Source organism: Rhinatrema bivittatum, chromosome 3, assembly GCF_901001135.1.
Source record: "Rhinatrema bivittatum chromosome 3, aRhiBiv1.1, whole genome shotgun sequence".
Classification (NCBI taxonomy): Eukaryota; Metazoa; Chordata; class Amphibia; order Gymnophiona; family Rhinatrematidae; genus Rhinatrema; species Rhinatrema bivittatum.
Window position 1 is genome coordinate 499,606,295 of NC_042617.1, and position 18,786 is coordinate 499,625,080.

The window sequence follows — 18,786 nt, forward strand, 5'->3', positions numbered from 1 at the left end:
CCCGGCCGGCAGGATGCCATAACGCCGCGACCCGTGCCTCGCCGCCCGCTAGCAGAGGAGTCCCGAGTGACCTGCGGGGAACAGGTAGGGAGGCCCGATCGCACGCGATCGCGATCGGGTCTCACAACAGTACCCCCCGTCTTACGCCCCCTACTGGAGGGACCAGGCTTATCAGGATGTGCATGATGAAAGTGATGAAGTAAAGACTTATCCAAAATGTTGACAGCTGGTTCCCAGGAGTGCTCCTCTGGGCCGAACCCCTCCCAGGCGATCAAATACTCCCATCGCCGATGAAGGCGACGGACGTCCAAAATCTCCCGAACCTGATAGATGGAGTCATCCTCAGAAGAAATCGTGGAAGGTGGAGAAGGAGGCTCGTGAAACCGGGAGGAGACCAGAGGTTTAAGCAAGGAAACGTGAAAAGAATTGTGGATCCGAAGCGTAGAGGGAAGCCGCAGACGGTAAGTCACTGGACCCAGGCGCTTGGAGACGAAGAACGGGCCGATGAATCGAGGAGCAAGGCGCATGGATGGGACACGCAGGCGTAAGTGACGGGTGGACAGCCAAACACGATCACCCGAATTAAACTGGGGAGCGGGTCTCCGATGTCGGTCAGCCATACGTTTGGCCGTAGCAGCCGCTCGATGAAGACGGGCATTGGTGGCCACCCAAAGCTCCCGGAGGTGCTGCGCCGAGAGTTGAGCAGCCGGTGAATCCACAGCGAGAGGTAAAGGTAGCGGGGGTCGAGGCTGCCTGCCAAACACAACTTGAAATGGAGACTGACCGGTGGCGGAATGGATATGGGAGTTGTGGGCAAACTCAGCCCAGGGTAGAAGGAGGGACCAGTTATCTTGGCGGTGATTTACAAAAAGGCGTAAAAATAGTTTGAGTCCCCTGTTAACCCGCTCCGCCTGGCATTGCCTTGCGGGTGAAACGCAGTCGTGAAGTCCAGTTGAATGCCAAATTTTTTGCACAACCCATTCCAATATTTGGCCGTAAATTGCGGTCCCCTGTCAGAGGTAATATGGAGTGGAAGTCCATGAAGGCGAAAAATGTGCGTGGAAAATAGATCAGCCAGTTCGGGAGCAGAGGGCAACTTGGGCAGGGGCACAAAATGGGCCATTTTAGAGAACCGATCAACCACTACCCAGACCACCTGGTTCCCACCAGACCGAGGAAGGTCCACCACGAAGTCGGTAGAAATGTGCGTCCATGGTGCTTGAGGAGGCGGAAGGGGTTGAAGGAGCCCCCAGGGCCGGCCAGGTAAAGGTTTCTGCTGCGCGCATTTTGGACAAGAGGAAACATATGCCTGTACATCTCTCTTCATCTGTGGCCACCAGTAGTAACGGGATAGAAGATCCCAAGTGCCAGCCTGTCCAGGATGGCCTGCAGACAGAGAGTCGTGAGCCCAGGAAAGCACCTTCAGGTGAAGTCTGAGGGGGACGACAGTCTTACCCGGGGGTACCGGCACGGTAGCCGTAAGCATCAGTTTAGCCGGGTCGATGATGTGAGTAAGGGGCTCAGAGGAATCCCCAGTCTCATAGGATCTAGAAAGAGCATCAGCCCGACCATTCTTTATAGCGGGACGGTATCTTAGGACAAAATCGAAGCGAGAAAAAAATAAGGACCAGCGGGCCTGTCGGGGATTAAGCCTCTGAGCTTTATTGATGTATTCTAAATTTTTGTGGTCCGTATAGATGGTGATGGTATGTTGGGCTCCTTCCAACCATTGCCTCCATTCTTCTAAGGCCAGCTTAATAGCCAACAATTCTTTGTCGCCGATGCTGTAGTTCTTTTCGGCAGGTGAGAATTTTTTAGAGAAGAATGAACAAGGAAGCAATGCCCCCCGGACAGAATGCTGACTGAGGACAGCCCCGACCGCTACGTTCGAAGCGTCAACTTCTACCACGAAAGGTCGGTTAGGGTCCGGATGATGAAGGCAAGGTTTTTGAAGGAAAGCATTCTTAATCCTCTCGAAAGCTTGCAGAGCCTCAGGTGACCACTCTTTGGTGTTAGCCCCTCTTCTGGTCAGGGCCGTAATGGGTGCAATAATGTGAGAATAATGCGGTATAAAATTCCGATAAAAATTAGCAAAGCCTAGAAATCGCTGGATGGCTCGAAGTCCTGTGGGTTGTGGCCAGTCACGAATACAAGCCACCTTCTCAGGGTCCATCAGAAATCCTGTGGTGGATACAATAAACCCCAAAAAAGGTATTGACTGTCTTTCAAAGAGGCATTTTTCTAATTTTACGAACAATTGGTTCTCCCGTAATCGTTGGAGGACTAGTTTAACGTCCTTACGGTGGGTAGCCAGATCTTTCGAATAAATGAGGATGTCATCCAAATAGATAATCACTTGTTTATATAACATATCCCGAAACACCTCATTCATAAGGTTCTGAAAAACCGCTGGTGCATTGCATAATCCGAATGGCATTACTAGATATTCGTAGTGACCATTACGAGTGTTGAAAGCGGTCTTCCACTCGTCCCCTGGTTTGATTCGAACCAAATTATATGCTCCCCGTAAGTCCAGTTTCGAGAATATCTTAGCATCGTGTAGCTGGTCCAATAATTCAGTTATCAGGGGAAGAGGATAACGGTCCTTGCGAGTCATAGCATTGAGACCCCTGTAGTCAATACAGGGTCTTAAGGACCCGTCTTTCTTGGGTACGAAGAAAAACCCCGCTCCTGCGGGAGATGTGGACGGACGGATGAAACCCCGTGCGAGGTTCTCCTGGATATACTCCGACATTGCCTGAGATTCTGGACCTGAGAGTGGATAAATCCGTCCCCTAGGAGGAATGGCGTCCGGAAGTAAATTGATTGCACAATCAAATCTACGATGACAGGGTAGAATCTCCGCTCTCTCTTTGGAAAACACATCCATGAATTCTGAGTATTGAGATGGGATGACCATTTTTGTGGCCGTGATAGGTACGGTGGATGGATGCGTCCAATGAATACAAGTCTTATGGCACTCCGGACCCCAGGCCGCGATTTGGAGGGTTTTCCAATCGATGGTAGGAGAGTGATATTGTAACCATGGTAGACCCAGTACCACTGGGTGGATGGCTTTTTCCAAAATGAGAAAGGTAATATCTTCATGGTGTAATACCCCTGTGGAAAGGCGAATAGGGGCGGTGCAGGAGGAAATCTGTCCCGGGAGGTTCTCTCCACGAATAGAAGAAACAAATAATGGTGTTTCCCTAGGCAGTGTTGGAATCAGTAATTGATGGACCAGCTCGGCTAATATGAAATTTCCCCCCGCTCCGGAGTCAACCAGGGCCTGAGTGGTGAAAGGTCCTGTTTTGCCTTGAAGAGTCACGGGTACAATAAATTGAGGAGCAGGAATACTCCCTAGGGTCTGCCCCCCCAAGACTCCTAGGACCGGAAGTTTCCCGGACGTTCGGGACACTGAGCCAGAAGATGACCTCGGTTGCCGCAGTATAGGCACAGCCCCATCTTCCGTCGTCGCAGTTTTTCCTCCGCAGTCAGTCGACTCCTACCCAACTGCATAGGCTCGTCTTTTGTCTCGGGAGCTGCAGCCTGACCATGTGTAACCAGAGGACGAGAAAAGGTGGGGGCCAAAGAAAACATTCGACGAGAGGTTTTAGCTTCTTTGGCTCTTTGTTGGAGTCGTCGGTCTATCCGACCTGCCAGGTCAATCAAGGAATCTAGGTCCTCGGGAAGGTCTCTTCCCGCCAGTTCATCCTTGATACGAGGGGCTAAACCCTCCAAGAAGATGCCTCTTAGACAGTCTGGTTGCCATCCTACTTCAGAAGCCAGGGTGTGGAATTCGATGGCAAAATCCGCCAGGGTGCGGGACCCCTGACGTAGATTTAGAAGTTCTGAAGAAGCAGTAGCTGCTCTTCCAGGTTCATCGAAAATTTGGCGGAAGGTGGTAACAAATCTGGATAAGTCACGTAAGATGGGATCAGTCTTCTCCCATATGGGGGATGCCCATGCCATAGCCTTCCCGTCGAGCAGAGAAATGATAAATGCAGTCTTCGTTTGATCATTTGGAAATTGCTGTGCTTGTAAAGAAAACCTGATGAAGCACTGGTTGAGGAAGCCACGACATAACTTGGCCTCTCCTGAGAAGCGAGGAGGAGCGGGCAGATGAGAAACTGAAGCAGACACGCTAGGAGGAGGTGGTGCAGGAACAGCAGCCTCGGCTCCACGGGGTGTCTCCAGGTGCCGCACTAGACGTTCCACCGTAGCTGTGAGGGCCTCCAAGCTTAGCTGCTGCTGTTGTTGTTGTTGACGCTGTTGCATTAACTGCTGGGCCAGGCCCGGAATTGCCTGAAGCCCTGATAGGTCCACCGGGTCCATGGCCTTCTCAATCTGTTATGCTCGGTATACTGTGGACCCTTGACCCGGAGAAGGGAGACACTCACCTGAGGAACCAGGTGGCCCACGACTCCGGATGGTGGACGTCTCGGTCCCGCTACCCCTCAGTACCCCTCTCGGGCCTTGGTAGGCTGGGTACAGGCCGGAAAAGTAAAAGTAAGTCCAAGTTCCAGGCAGGGGTAGGATGCACGGAGTCAAGGCAGTCCGAGGTTCAGGCAGGCGGCAGGCAACACAGAGTCAAGGCAGTCCAAGGTTCAGGCAGGCGGCAGGCAACACGGAGTCAAGGCAATCCAAGGTTCGGGCAGGCAGCAGGCAACACAGATTCAAGGCAGTCCAAGGTTCAGGCAGGCGGCAGGCAACACGGAGTCAAGGCAATCCAAGGTTCGGGCAGGCGGCAGGCAACACAGAGTCAAGGCAGTCCAAGGTTCAGGCAGGCGGCAGGCAACACGGAGTCAAGGCAATCCAAGGTTCAGGCAGGCGGCAGGCAACACAGAGTCAAGGCAGTCCAAGGTTCAGGCAGGCAGCAGGCAACACGGAGTCAAGGCAATCCAAGGTTCAGGCAGGAGACTGGAGAGAAACACGCTAGGGACCTGTTGAGAAGGCATCGGAAACACCGCTGAGGGGGTTTAAATGTCCCTCCTACCTGACGTCATCTCCGGGGCCGACCTCGTTTCCGCGGCCCGGCCCCTTTAAGGGGCGGGGCCGGCCGCGGCTCCTTCGACGCTGTCCCCGGCCGGCAGGACGCCATAACGCCGCGACCCGTGCCTCGCCGCCCGCTAGCAGAGGAGTCCCGAGTGACCTGCGGGGAACAGGTAGGGAGGCCCGATCGCACGCGATCGCGATCGGGTCTCACAACAAAAGGTTTAATTGTGGCTTTGGGTAGACCAAGAAGGAGGGAGTTGCAGTAGTCTATTTTGGACATGACCGTGGCTTGCAGGACAGTACGGAGGTCACTAAGGTGGTGGAGGGGTCTGAGGTTTTTTTTAGGATATTGAGTTTAAAGAAACACTCTTTCATGGTGGTGCCGATGAATTTTTGTAGGTTGAGGTGGTTATCAATTGTGACAGCTAGATCTCGGGCTTGGAGAGAGAAGGAAGTGCTTGCGGAGGGGGTGCTCTGGGCGAGATTGGAGGGAGAGATGATGAGAAGTTCAGTTTTAGATGTGTTAAGAGCGAGGTTTAGAGAGGTGAGGAGGCTGTTTATAGATGAGAGTGCATTTTCTCATCTTTTCATGGTGGCGGCTAGGGAGTCGGTGATAGGGTATTTGTACGTCATCCGCGTAAATGAAGTGTGTGAGGTGAAGGTCAGAGAGAAGTTTGCAGAGGGATTGAACAGAGTGGAGGACAGAGAGAAACCTTGCAGGAAGCCTCTGGAGAGGTGGATTTAAAGATTTATCCACCTAAATTCTAGCCAGATAAGTTGGGGACATTAGGCATTTTGGGGAAGATATTCAGAATTAGCAGGTTAACTCAGAGTTATGTGGCTAACTCTGGTTATGCTGCTGAATTGTCCTAAAGTTAGCAAGATAAACTTTAAGACAACTGGACATCAGGGTCTCTGGACATCGGGAACAGTGGACACAGGTAGAGTGGACTACTGGACGAGTAGAGATCAGAAGGTCATAGAGAAGAGGACGATGGACATCAGGACAAAGGACAACTGGACATCTGGATAGCTGAGCAGAGGACATCTGGACATCTGGATGACAGGAACATCTGAGACATCAAGGTACGGATGAGGAACCCCGAGGCTTATGGAAGGAAAACCAAGGCTGGAACATAACACGAGGATGATCCGACGAGGGATGAAACCTGGAGCGTCGGACGGACATCAGGAAGAAGAAGACATGGAACTTGAAGTCTTCTGGACAGGAGCAGCAAGATAGACCACGATGGATGCAGTGGAACTCCATGGAGGGTGAAACTCTGAAGATGGAAAGTGGAGAAGGAAGTAACTCTGAAGATGGATACTGGAGCAGATGTAACTCCTTGGTGTAACTCCAACTGAAGGCACTGCAGGGCCTTTATATAGGGCAGGACCAGGAAGAGCCCTGAAGACATCATCAGGGAGGAGACAGGAGTGCTTCCTGTCTCTGGCCCTTTAAAAGTAGAAGAGAGACGCATGGCCAGCCCCTAGAGGGAGCCCAGGAAGGAAGATGGGCGGAGCTAGAGCCTGCAGCAGCATCGTGGAGCCTGGAGATGACCGGAGGCGGCTCTTGCCACTGAAGAGGAGCTGCGCTGGGGCAGGACCGGCCCCAACGAAGAGGACGAGGTTGCGGTGGCTCCCTGCCATTGAAGAGGGACTCCGGCGGCGGCATCTGAGCCGTGGAGGAGGAGGGAATCCCCACAAGGGGATTCCCCTGAAGGCAGAGTCGGCTGCGCAGCTCCAGCTGCACAGAGATGAGCAACAGCTACCGCAAAGAAGGAGAGAGGCGCAGCTCAGCAGCAGACTGGGCCGCGGTGAGAAGGCAGCACTGGAGAAGAGAGGTGAGGCCCTATCCGTGGCCTGTATCCCGCGGATAGGGGCGTAACACTGGCATAGTCTTCCTGGCTCCACTTGACCCTTAAACTGGAAAATTCCACATTTTAATATATAGACTACATTCACTCTAACCAATTTTCAGTATTCATATGCCATTTGGTAGCCAGTGTGCTGCACCACAACAGACAGACTAACCAACTATTTAATATTAGGAATGTGAATTTGTCTAAAACAAAAGTGTTGCACAGGAGGTGGACCCTTGGGCCGAGGTGGGGTTGATGCTACCCATAGGAGAGGTCCTATGGGTCCCCACTGTCGGCAGGCGGAGTGGGTTGACTGACGGAGGCCGGCTGGAGCTTCGCCAGTACCAGCCCTCATTTCCCGCGGGTTGAGCCTTTGGTCTGGGGATGACTGGAGTTAGGTGGGTCTCCATGTGTAGTCGTTGATGAGAAGATGGAGAGGTCAGCCCAGAGACAGCAACAGTAGAACTGAAGAGTCAGTACTGGACAAGGTGGAGTCCTGGAGACCCGAGCTCCAATAGGAACAAGAGTCAGACAGGCAGCGCCCAAGCAAGTGCAAGCTGAAGCCTGAAAAGCCAAGTCCAGGACTAAGACTGTAGAGGCATCGTAGAACAGGCTGAAGTCAGGGCAGGCGGCAATCAAGGAGTGGTGGCAAGGCAAGACTGAAGTCAAGTCCAAGAGAGAAGCAATGATGTGGTCAGGCAAAGCAGAGGTCTGGACTAGGAGATGATCAGTAACGTGGTCGGATGAAGCAGAGGTCTGGACTAGGAGATGATCAGTAGCGTGGTCGGACGAAGCAGTGGTCAGGACTAGGAGACGATCAATGGCGTAGTCAGGCAAAGCAGCAATAGTAGGGAGTGGAAGAGTAGCCTAGTGGTTAGAGCAGTGGGCTATGAACCAGGAGACCAGGGTTAGAGTCCTGCTGTTGCTCCTTGTGACCTTGGGCAAGTCACTTTACTCTCCATTGCCTCAGGTACAAACTTAGATTGTAAGTCCTCTGAGGATAGGGAAATACCTACAGTAACTGAATGTAATCCACTTTGAAATGCTACAAAAAGCGGAATCTAAATCTAAATAAATAGTCAGGTCCAGGAGAAGATGAATAGCATAGTCAGGCAAAGCAGTGGTCGGGTCCAGGAGAAGATCAATAGCGTAGTCAGGCAAAGCAGCGGTCGGGTCCATGAGATCCATCCGCAGGGATAGGCTGGGTAGCACAAAGCACAGGAATGGAGAAGACAAAATCAGGAACACGAGGGAATCACCAGCAGGCAACAAAGTACACATCCAGCATGGAGACCTGTTGCACAGGAGCTGAGGCCGGCCTCATATACCGGAGCTTCAATGACATCATCATCAGGGGCCACGGCCAAGTTCCTGCCGTGGGGTTCCTTCATAAGGAACTGAGATGCACATGTGCCTAGGGAGGGGCGAGGGACAGCAGCATCTCTCCGCCTGCCACGCGGAGAGACCCGCTGCAGAGCCCAGGAGTCCGTTATAGAAACAGGAGCACCGGGGATGGATGGAGATGGCAGCCCATAGCCGTGAGGGAAGTGGAGCCAGACACTAGAGTAGGCAACAGAGGGTAAGCGGGTCTGGCTGTGGGCCTGCTGCGGCAGGCACATGCAACAGAAAGTTGAAAATGCAACAAATAAGGTTAATTCATTTCATTTGGGGGGCCCAGAACTGAATCATGCCCCCCCCCCCAAAAAAATGAAACAAACCTTATTCGTTCATTTTGTTTTAAACTAATGAATTTGGCCTCGACCTAGGCCCGAAGCTGGGGCCTCACATAGGCTGAGGCCCAAAGCAGGAGCCGCAACCTATGCCCGAGCATGATGGTGACTCAGCCTAGGCCCGAAGCCGGGGTCTCATCTAGGGCTTAGACCCAAAGCAGTGGCCTCAGCCTAGTCCCAAGCACAACAACAGGCTCTTGGTGAAGACACAGGTCGATGCCGTGGCCTCAGCCAAGACCCCTGAAAATTAAAAAAAACTTACCTGATCCACAGGCTATCTAATAAAGGCTGAGTCCTGACGCCGGAACCTTGATCCATGCCCCACTGACTGTCATATAAAGCCTCCCCACCAGACCATATATTCCGCCACCCCTGAACTCAAGTCAAGGCTCCCACAGGATGAACCCTCCCCTCAAGGCAAAGTGAAGGTTCCCCACAAGCTGATTAACTTCCTCCCCACCCCATTGGCCTCAATTCACAAACTAAAGGGGACAGAAGAGGGGACTTCTGCCTCCTGCTCCAATGTGCAAAATGTCATCAGGCAACCTTAAGCAGTCCTTTGCTTCTAGGCCAGCAAGAACCATGTGATGCAGGCCAGTGCCATTTTTGCATGGCAGAAATAGTGGGGCTGGAGTCTTCTCTCCTGCCCCCTTTAGCTTGTGAATAGTGGCCAATGTAAAAATTGGTGGGAGAAGAGAGGAAGCAGCCTATTTTGTCTTAATGTGACAGTTCGAGGGTGTAGGGATTTTACTGGCCCATATCTTACCTTGCAATAGCCACAGTTGGTAAAGAAAATACACTTATTTACACCTTTTGAGGTGTTGTTAAGTTTATGCATTAGTAAGGGGAAGTAATGCAAATTGCATTGCTTAATTCAATTTATAGTATCCTATTGTACTATTAATGAGTTGCTTAGCATGTATATGCATGCAATGAAGGTCATTAATATTGTTATCATGTTTGCATTAATACATTAATATTTAGTACGTTATCACCTTAGGTCTTGACTGCAAAGATCTGTCTCTTTTGTATAATTGCAGACTTCCATGGCATCATTCTCACAACCACAAAAAAAGCATATCATAAACTGAACTTTCATTTTTTTTTTTTTGGGGGGGGGAGGTCAGCTGTATGGATTTATTTTGAATATTTTATCTTTTTTCTTCCAAAAGTAAAATGCAGGTACCTTAACTGTTAAGATATATGTCTGACTTTGCTTTGCTTTATTTATTTCTCTCATTTTGCCATTTATTTCCTTTCATCTTACTTGTCCATTTTATAGTTTTTTCATTGTTTTTTCTCTTTGTTTATTTCTTCTCTCTTTTTCTTTATCAAACATCCTCCAAACTGACTGCATTCAACTGCAGTCTCTGGCATTTTTAGCATCTGCCTAACTCCCGCCACTGACTCTTCTTCTTGCCTGTTCTTTCTCCTGCCTATCCACCTCTGTTAATTTCCCTTATTTTGTCTCCTTCTCCATCCCAATATTCCTCACTATATCTTTACCACCTGAGCTTCCCTTTTTTAAATGTCAACTGACAGAACTCTAAGATGGTAACTTTCAAACCAGTGCCCAGGTCCACTCTGGTGCGCGTACATCGGCCCGCACCCAGGCACACAGCCATTATATAACATACATGCGCATATGCACGCATGTTAAAAAATAACCTGGCTGCATGCACATGTGCACCAAATTTTAAGTGGGTGTGCACCTGTGTGCACAAATCCCGCTTTAACCACGGAAAACAGGGGATTTTAAAAGGGAAGTACGCCAATGCCATTCACCTTTTTACCAGTTCATCCCCAATTCACCCAGTTAAGAGAGACGTCCTCCAAACCTCCTAGTTTAATAGTCTTCACTTGCCACGGTTAGCCCTCGCAAACCTTCCTATTTTTTTATATTTACATATTATCCATAACAGAAGTAATATTACGCGGCAGGGGGCCTTGGTGTGCACCGGATCACATAAGTATTTACGTTCACATCTCAGGTGCATGCTCCGAAATGCCTGTGCCCTGTCCATACCACACCCATGCCCTGCCCCTTTTTAAAAATTTCCGAGATGTGCATGCTCCGAGAGATACGCACGTATCTCGCCGGCTTTTAAAATATGCTCGGCACGCATGAGCCCATTATGTTCGTACATTCCCTTCGTCTGGAACCATGCCACTCTACATTTAAAAAGAAACTTAAGACTTGGCTGTTCAAACAAGCCAAGAACACGAAGAAAAGTCTTTTCAAGCCCACAACGATTTATTCAGATCTATTATTTTCTTCCTTTTTTCAATCAGAAATTTACACATGCTGACTTCATACATACTACATACATATACTCATATTGACTTCATATTTTCCATGTTATTTATTGATTTATTAACTGCATGTTTATTAACGGTTCAATATCATACACTATTTGCTTACTTCGATTAATTTGTTCAATGTAAAAACTTGTTTACTTAGTTTTGTTCAATGTAAAAACTTCTTTTTTATTCTGTTCTATGTAAACCGCTATATGTAGTGATAGTTACTGTTCTTTGTGAACCGGGGTGATATGTATATTATACAGGAACCTCCGGTATATAAATTATTTTAAATAAATAAATAAATAAATTCCCTATTAATGCATGCTTGGGGCTTTTAAAATTCACTTTTAGAATGTTTTCCTTCAAAGGAAATACAGGAGAGTTTTTCCATGTTCCACTGTTCACAAAACAGTGAAACTCCATTAAATGTTTGACATTTAATCAAACTGGAGATGTAATAGTAAAGTTGGAAATCAAGTAGGATCAGAGGTTTGATAACAAGAGAATGCCCAGTCTAGACAGGCTTTGTGGTCATCTGCTATTTCTCTGTTTAACTGTATTAGTAGGTAAATTGTGAGAGTTTGAGGGATAAATTGTGAAATATATGACATAGATAAAGATCCATACCAAACATTACCAAAGTATCACAGCATCTGGAAAAAACTAACAGGTATTATGTGTTTTTAAGCATACAAGTGTTGAGAAATATATCTGAGAGAAGTTAAGCTCTAGATCATGCTGTGCTGTGAAAAAGATTTGACACAATTGCACAGTCCTGATCTTTTGGGGCTCATTTTGAATTTTGTAGAGCATTTTGTTCTTGGTTTACTAACCATTCAAGTGCCAGTCAAGACATCGGAGGTCAGTTGGCATTGTCAGTGCATCAATTATTTCACAAGGAGTGCCGCAGATAGCAACAGAAGTATTTCCTGGAGAAAATCCTGATCCATGAATATGCACTTCTCCTTTACCCACACAGCCTTCAAAGACAAAACAGTACACAATGACTTTCAGGTTCTTTTTGTCCCAGAGCAAATAATGTGTAAGAACAATATGTCAAATTTCATACTATGGGGGTAGATTTAAAACTGTGCCTGCACACGTCCATGTGCAAGCGCTTCCTGGCGTGCACACATGGACGCGCCAATTTAATAACATGGGCACGCTGCTGCGCGCATGTTATAAAATCCAATGGCCGCGCGCACATGCACGCCGGTTTTTATAATCCGCGTGCGCACGTGCGGGCGGGGCACACAAAAGGGGGAGAATTTATGCAAATTCCACGCGGCGACGCATTCGAGCCTTCCCCAGTTCCCTCCCAGTTCGCTCCAATTAAGGAGCGGACTGGGAGGAAACTTTCCTACTCCCTTACCTAAACTCCCTCCCTCTTCCCTTCTCCTCCCCATCCCTAAACCCTACCTATTTTTTTTTTTTTGTTTGTTTGTTTTAGAACTTACTTCAGGTCCCCAGGTTGAAGTAAGTTGCATGTGCCAGCCGGCTGCCGGCGTGCACCTCTTCGGGACAGCGTTCAATGGCGCTGTCCCGGCCCGCCCCTTTGAAGAGGCCTGGCAGTTGTGCATGTACCGGGGTTTACGCGTATGGCCAGGCCTCTTTGAAAATTCGCCCGGCGCGCGCAAGGCCCATCCACATGCATAATCCCCGGGATTTACGCACGTAGGCCTTTGAAAATCTACCCGTTTGTATCCCAGCCTTAATAGTTTGTGACACATGTCAAATTTCTTACTATGTATCCCAGCCTTAATAATCTCTAATATTTTGCTTTGGAGCATTATAAAATGATATTGTGATACGTGAGGTTTTGAACCACATAGGAACCTTCGTCAGGTATGCCACTGCAAATTATTTGTACAAAAAAAAAATGATGTCATTTATGTGGGAGCTGGAATATAAGGAATCGAAAAGCTCATGTCCAACATCTATTTTTGCTGATCCAATTTTAAGTTATTGCAGTTTTCAAAGATTCCATTTTTTTCTCCAGAACCAGCATAGTTACCAGAACTCTACACCTCAAAGGATAGTTTGCCAATACACATGTAATTATTCATTTTAAGGTTCTTTTCAAGATCTGTTAAAACACTGAACATGTAACATGAAAGACAGCTACATTATAGGCCAGTGATGGTAAACATCGGTCATCAAGTACCATGCACAGTTTGTTATTTTTTTGGATAACCAAAATTATGGTTCTTGAACCAAAAATATTCTTTGTGGAAAAAACCCTGAAAGTCAGATCCGTTTGTGGCACTTGAGGACATTGTTCACCATTCCTGATATCAATATTTTTTGTGATTATAAAACTTCGCTCCAATTAGTAGCTGAAAAAAATGAAAAACTAAAATATTTCTCATTCACAATAGCCGCAGACAAATTTACAGACAGCAAAGAGTGGTTTCATTGTCTGTAAATTTACCGACGGCTATTGTGCAAGCTAGAAGAGTAGTTTTAAACCCGGTGCTTGGAAACTGCCAAGCCAATTTCATTTGCAGGATATCCACAAGGAAATACATGTAAATGTCTCCAGTGCATATTCCTTGTGGATATCCTGGAAACCAGACTGGCCAGGGGATCCCCAAGGACAGGATAAGAACCACTGACCTAGATGTTTGAGGTCAATATTCAAAAAAACGTGAGCCCCTAAATTTAGGCCCACCAAGTTAGACCCCTATTTTCTGTCCAACTTAAGGACCTAAATTTAAAACTGCTATTCATCTGCCCAGATTTGAGCTCCTGTGTTAGGTATCTAGTGCTAAGTAACTACCTTTTTTCCCCCTGGCCTAACTCTGCTCCTGTAGTCACCCACTTTCTAGGATTCTCAATTTGGCATCCTATTGAAACCAGGAGACTTAGGGACTCAGCCCCAGTACATTTTCAAAATGGCAATTTTAGGGGCCTAACTCCCAAAGTTATGCATCTAAATACTTTAACAATCAGCTTCTTTACTTTTAGGTTAGACATTACTGACATGTCTCTAGTCGCAGCTGAAATTAGAAATGGGCTGAAAAATCACAGTCTTGGTATTTAAACTGGGCAGGATTCATTGGACAGCAGTCATAAAATAAAGAACATGAGTGCTTGCCAATCATCGTATTATTTATAGCACCACCTAAAATAGGACAGGTTTTTCTTTTTCTGTGCAAAATTTACCATCGTATAAGATGCAATTACTCCTATTTTATATGCTGTGTTATTACCATTGGTAAGATGGCATAAAGAATTAATTATTTATTCAGCTTACCAAAGTTGTTGTGTAGTGAAGTAACAGTCAGGTGAGATGTGTAGATCACAGTTGATGTAGCCCACCCTCTGCTGAGGTCAAGACCCTTGACTTGATATTCTCCTGCAGGAAGCAGAGGGATCCTGCACTGCAAAGCTGTAGAATTACCAGATACATTTAGGCACAAGGAATCCCCAATAAAAATGTGCATATTTTCCACCTCAGTAATCCCTGAAACCATTATTATTAAAATGAATCTCTCAGAAGGTAAAGCAAATAGCAAAACTGGAGTGAATTCTTGAGAGAAATGTATTTCTCCAGCTTTATATAATAACCCATCTATTTCTAGTATTAGAGCGACAGTCTGATTCCCAAAAGGAACAATGCACTGGATGGCCACATAGCTGAAAGTTGTGAGAACACAGAGATTATTTCCAATCAGGACTGAGGTTGTATTTTTTCCTGTCAATGCTGAACCTTCTATCATCAACAGGCCTCCACCATTGGTACTAAAATTTTGTGGAAAGAAGTTAATCACCACTGGAACAAGGCTAAAATTAAAGGAGTTGTTTCCCAAACAAACCAGTCCAATTTTTCTTTTGAACAGTACAATACTGTGCCTGCCTGGATAAATGCTAGACACAAGGCACTCCACCAGGGTTTGATTGCAGAATGTTACATTGCAGACTAAACTGCTATCTACTAATATGCTCAGTTCCTGCATTGCACTGGTTAACCTCTGACCCCTTATCCAGATAGTAGTTAGAGTTCCATTGACTTCATGTGTCACTTGGTCTACCTTTGGTATCCATTCTTCAAGTATCTTGAATGTACAATCTTTCCGGCACACACCATTAATTCCATTTATGGTAACTGTGATGTTAAGGATTTGAGAAATGTTATTTAACCCATCCAGAAACGGATCCACTTGAAGAATACATTCAATTATGTTATCATCAGAAGTCTGAACAACACAAGTGTAATTATCCATGACACTCACTTCAACTAAATTCCTTGATGACTTCAGAGCAAGCCCCAATATGGTGAGCCACAATTCACTACACGATGATCCATGTGAAGGATTTACTGAAAATATCTGAGGAACCAGTGTGAAACTTTTCAGTGGTGCTGTGATATTAGCATATCCCATTTTCCTTTGGAAAACTCTGATAGGATATAGTCCTGCTTCCAAACTTTTCAGTGGAAAAGCACATTTATATAGGTCTTCAGTTTCTCTTTCATTTATTTGCTGGATTTTGCATTCAAAGTCTTCCAAAAAAACAACCGAATCATTCAAATTGTTGCCCTCTAAGTTAAACCACAGGCTGCCATTCATCATTTCCCATGTAATACTGCAAACAACTGGAGTAAAATCTGCTTGATAGGAAAATACAAAATTATTCCTACTGGATTCCACAGTGATTCTAAGGACATCTGAACTGTTGCCAATGGAAGCCTGTACAGGAACAGAGATACTCTGTGATGTTATATTAGATAACTGAATGACTGGTGGAGTCCAACACAATATCTTCTCTTCTGTTGAGCTGATGATATCACAAGAACTTGCATTTAAAAATATTGAAACCAAGGAAGCATTCTTACTGAATCCTATACCCGAAATGGTAAGCAGAGTTCCACCTAGGGGTTAAAATAAATAAATGAATTACCCTAATGATTCAATGATGTGCTTTGTCATGCAAATACATCATGCTAGAAGACAGTCAAGCAAAACAAATGTTGGATCACGAAAAAATATCCATGTTATTTTGTACTTTTACTCAGATATACTATTTTATCAGCAATCTAAGCAAAATGATCTGATTTACTGAACATTTTCTATCAAATAAAATATTTATTTAAAAGAACAATTATTTAATTGAACATTCTCTTCTAACTGAATCAGACACTACAAACCAATCACTACAATGTTTTACTTCTTGTTAAACTTGTTTATCTTTCCTTTAACTCTAATCCCAGTTAGAATAACCCCTGTTTTATTGTAACTTTCTCTTCCGTGCACTTGTTTATACTCCTGTAATGTATACTCTTATGTTTTAGTTATGTAGTTATAATGTATTGATCACCCCTTGTTTTATGTAAACCGACATGATACGTACTCCCGTGAATGCCGGTATAGAAAAACACAAATAAATAAATAAATAAATAAAAATATCTGATCATTTCAATCAGACCCTGGTCCCAAAAGCATGACCTTCAGGTCTTATTATATAACCACCATACTTAAGTATAGAAAACAGTAGTAGAAGGTATATAATGTGTTTATTTATTTTATTTATTTATTTATTTAAAAACATTTCTATACTGTCTTTCAAAAGCGAAATTGCTCACAAAAACGGTTTACAAAAATAAACATAAAAATTAGAGAAAAATGAAATAAAATGAAAATAAAATAATTAACAACTAAATTAGATAAATGAGTAAAATAAAGTAAAATATAAGTAAACTACACAAACAAAATAAAAGATAAAGCAAGAATGAAAAAGCAAAGAAAATACAATAAATTCAATGACCTCTAAGGCAATGGTTCTCAACTGAGTCCTTAGCACACACCTAGCCAGTCAGGTTTACAGCCTTCATTGTATACAAATCCATTTCATGCATATTCTTTGGGGTAGATTTTTTAAAAAAGCGCGATCGCGTACTTTTGTTTGCGCAGCAGGCGCAAACAAAAGTACGCTGGATTTTATAAGATACGCGCATAGCTGCGCGTATCCTCTAAAATCCTGGATTGGCGCGCGCAAGGCTGCCGATTTTGGGCAGCCGGCGCGCGCCAAGCCGCGCAGCCTGCCTCCGTTCCCTCCGAGGCCGCTCCGAAATCAGAGCGGCCTCGGAGGGAACTCTCTTTCGCTCTCCCCTCACCATCCCCTCCCTTCCCCTACCTAACCCACCCCCCCGGCCCTATCTAAACCCCCCCCCTACCTTTATCCATGGATTTACGCCTCCCGGAGGGAGGCGTAAATCCACGAGCGCCGAGACCCGACCCAGGGGCGGTTCCGGAGGGCGTGGCCACGCCCCCGGAACGCCCCGGCCCAAAACCACGCCCCCGGGCCTGCCCCCGAAACGTTGCATCCTGCCCCCAAAACGCCGCGTCGTTCGGCCCCGCCCCCGACACGCCCCCTTCCAAAAACCCCGGGACCTATGCGCGTCCCGGGGTTCTGTGTGCACCGGCGGCCTATGGAAAATAGGCGCGCCGGAGCGCAAGGCCCTGCTCGCGTAAATCCGGGCGGATTTACGCGAGCAGGGCTTTTAAAATCCGCCCCTTTATGTATATCCTGAAATTCTGACTGGCTAGATGTGTCCTGAGTGCTGGGCTGAGAACCCCTGCCCTAAGCGTATAAAGGATGAAATATGCAGTAAGTATGTGCTTTTTCTTTAGATCTCTCTTTTATTTCATTTTTGCCTTCTTGCTGTGCATTTTGCTCCCTGGTGCAGAAACCTGTGGAGGCAACACATTTATCCAAGAAGAGCGTAATTCTAAAATTCTACTCCGAGTGCTAAGGCCTTTATTTTTTGGAAGATCCCTTAGGAGGAATCATGGCGCCACGACCAAAGAGAACAGTCTGCCTTGTGGAAGCCTAATTGTTTATCCTAAATTCTGTTTTGGAATAAGTGATCCATTTCTTGCTTATGGTCTATCCTGGATTTCTGCCCGTGATGGGATTCCCATTTATGAGGAATTTGTTTTACTGATAAAGTATATTAGTTTTCCTAAAGTCTGCCTGTCTGTAATTCTTTCTGTTAAAGCCTGTGAAGATGAACTTATTGAAGTCCCTTGCTTCTGTGTTAAATAAATTTGGCATCAATGGAAGCAACAAACCAAGATGTGGAATTAATCTTTTTCCCAGGGTTTGGGATCACCTAGGTGTATATATATATATATATATATATATATATATATATATCCAGTGACCAGGTTCTTGAAGAAGCAACCATTCCACGGAGGGGAAACTGTTTTATGGAATCCGCCTTGAAACAGCCTCCTGCGATAAATGCAGATTATAAAATTGAATACCTTCAAATTCAAATTCCTGTCCAGAAAGAAGAATCACAAAGGAATACCCTGAGCCTAGTCCACTACACCATCTACTCAACCACATTTCAGAACCCACTGACCAGTGGGTATATTTTATGTACCCCATGTTGGGGTTATAACAAGGTTGCAAAATAATGTGATAGTGTGGTGTTGACAGCAAAATAAATGCTTTCTTGGCTGCTGCTGCACACTGAGTAGAAGATTTCAATGTATTTTCAATGATGACACCTAGATTCCTTTCCTGACTGGTGACTCCTAATGTAGAACCTTGCATTTTGTAACTATAATTTGGGTTTCTCTTCCCTAAGTGGTAGATTTTATAAATCTACGCGCGCGCGTATTTTTGTTCGCGCACCAGGAGCAAACAAAAGTACGCTGGATTTTATAAGACACGCGCGTAGCCGCACGTATCTTATAAAATCCAGGGTTGGAGCGCGCAAGGGGGTGCACATCTGTGCACCTTGCGCGTGCTGAGCCCTGCGCGCTCTGCCCGTTCCCTCCGAGACCTCTCGAAATCGGAGCGACCTCGGAGGGAATTTTCCTTCCACCCCCCGCACCTTCCCCTCCCTTCCCCTACCTAACCCACCCCCCCCCCCGGCCCTATCT

At 46.2% G+C, this 18,786-nt stretch overlaps 1 protein-coding gene across 3 annotated transcripts in view; it reads right to left on the minus strand.

Moving 5' to 3' along the window:
• The window catches only part of PKHD1 (PKHD1 ciliary IPT domain containing fibrocystin/polyductin), a 1,284,809-nt gene that overhangs the window by 1,029,807 nt on the left and 236,216 nt on the right, over positions 1-18,786 (minus strand). For all 3 annotated transcript variants that reach the window (XM_029596114.1, XM_029596113.1, XM_029596115.1), the window contains 2 exons: positions 14,148-15,764; positions 11,725-11,871 (listed from right to left, as the gene is read on the minus strand). In XM_029596114.1, coding sequence (XP_029451974.1) covers positions 11,725-11,871; positions 14,148-15,764 — 1,764 coding nt within the window. The remainder of the gene's footprint in view (positions 1-11,724; positions 11,872-14,147; positions 15,765-18,786) is intronic.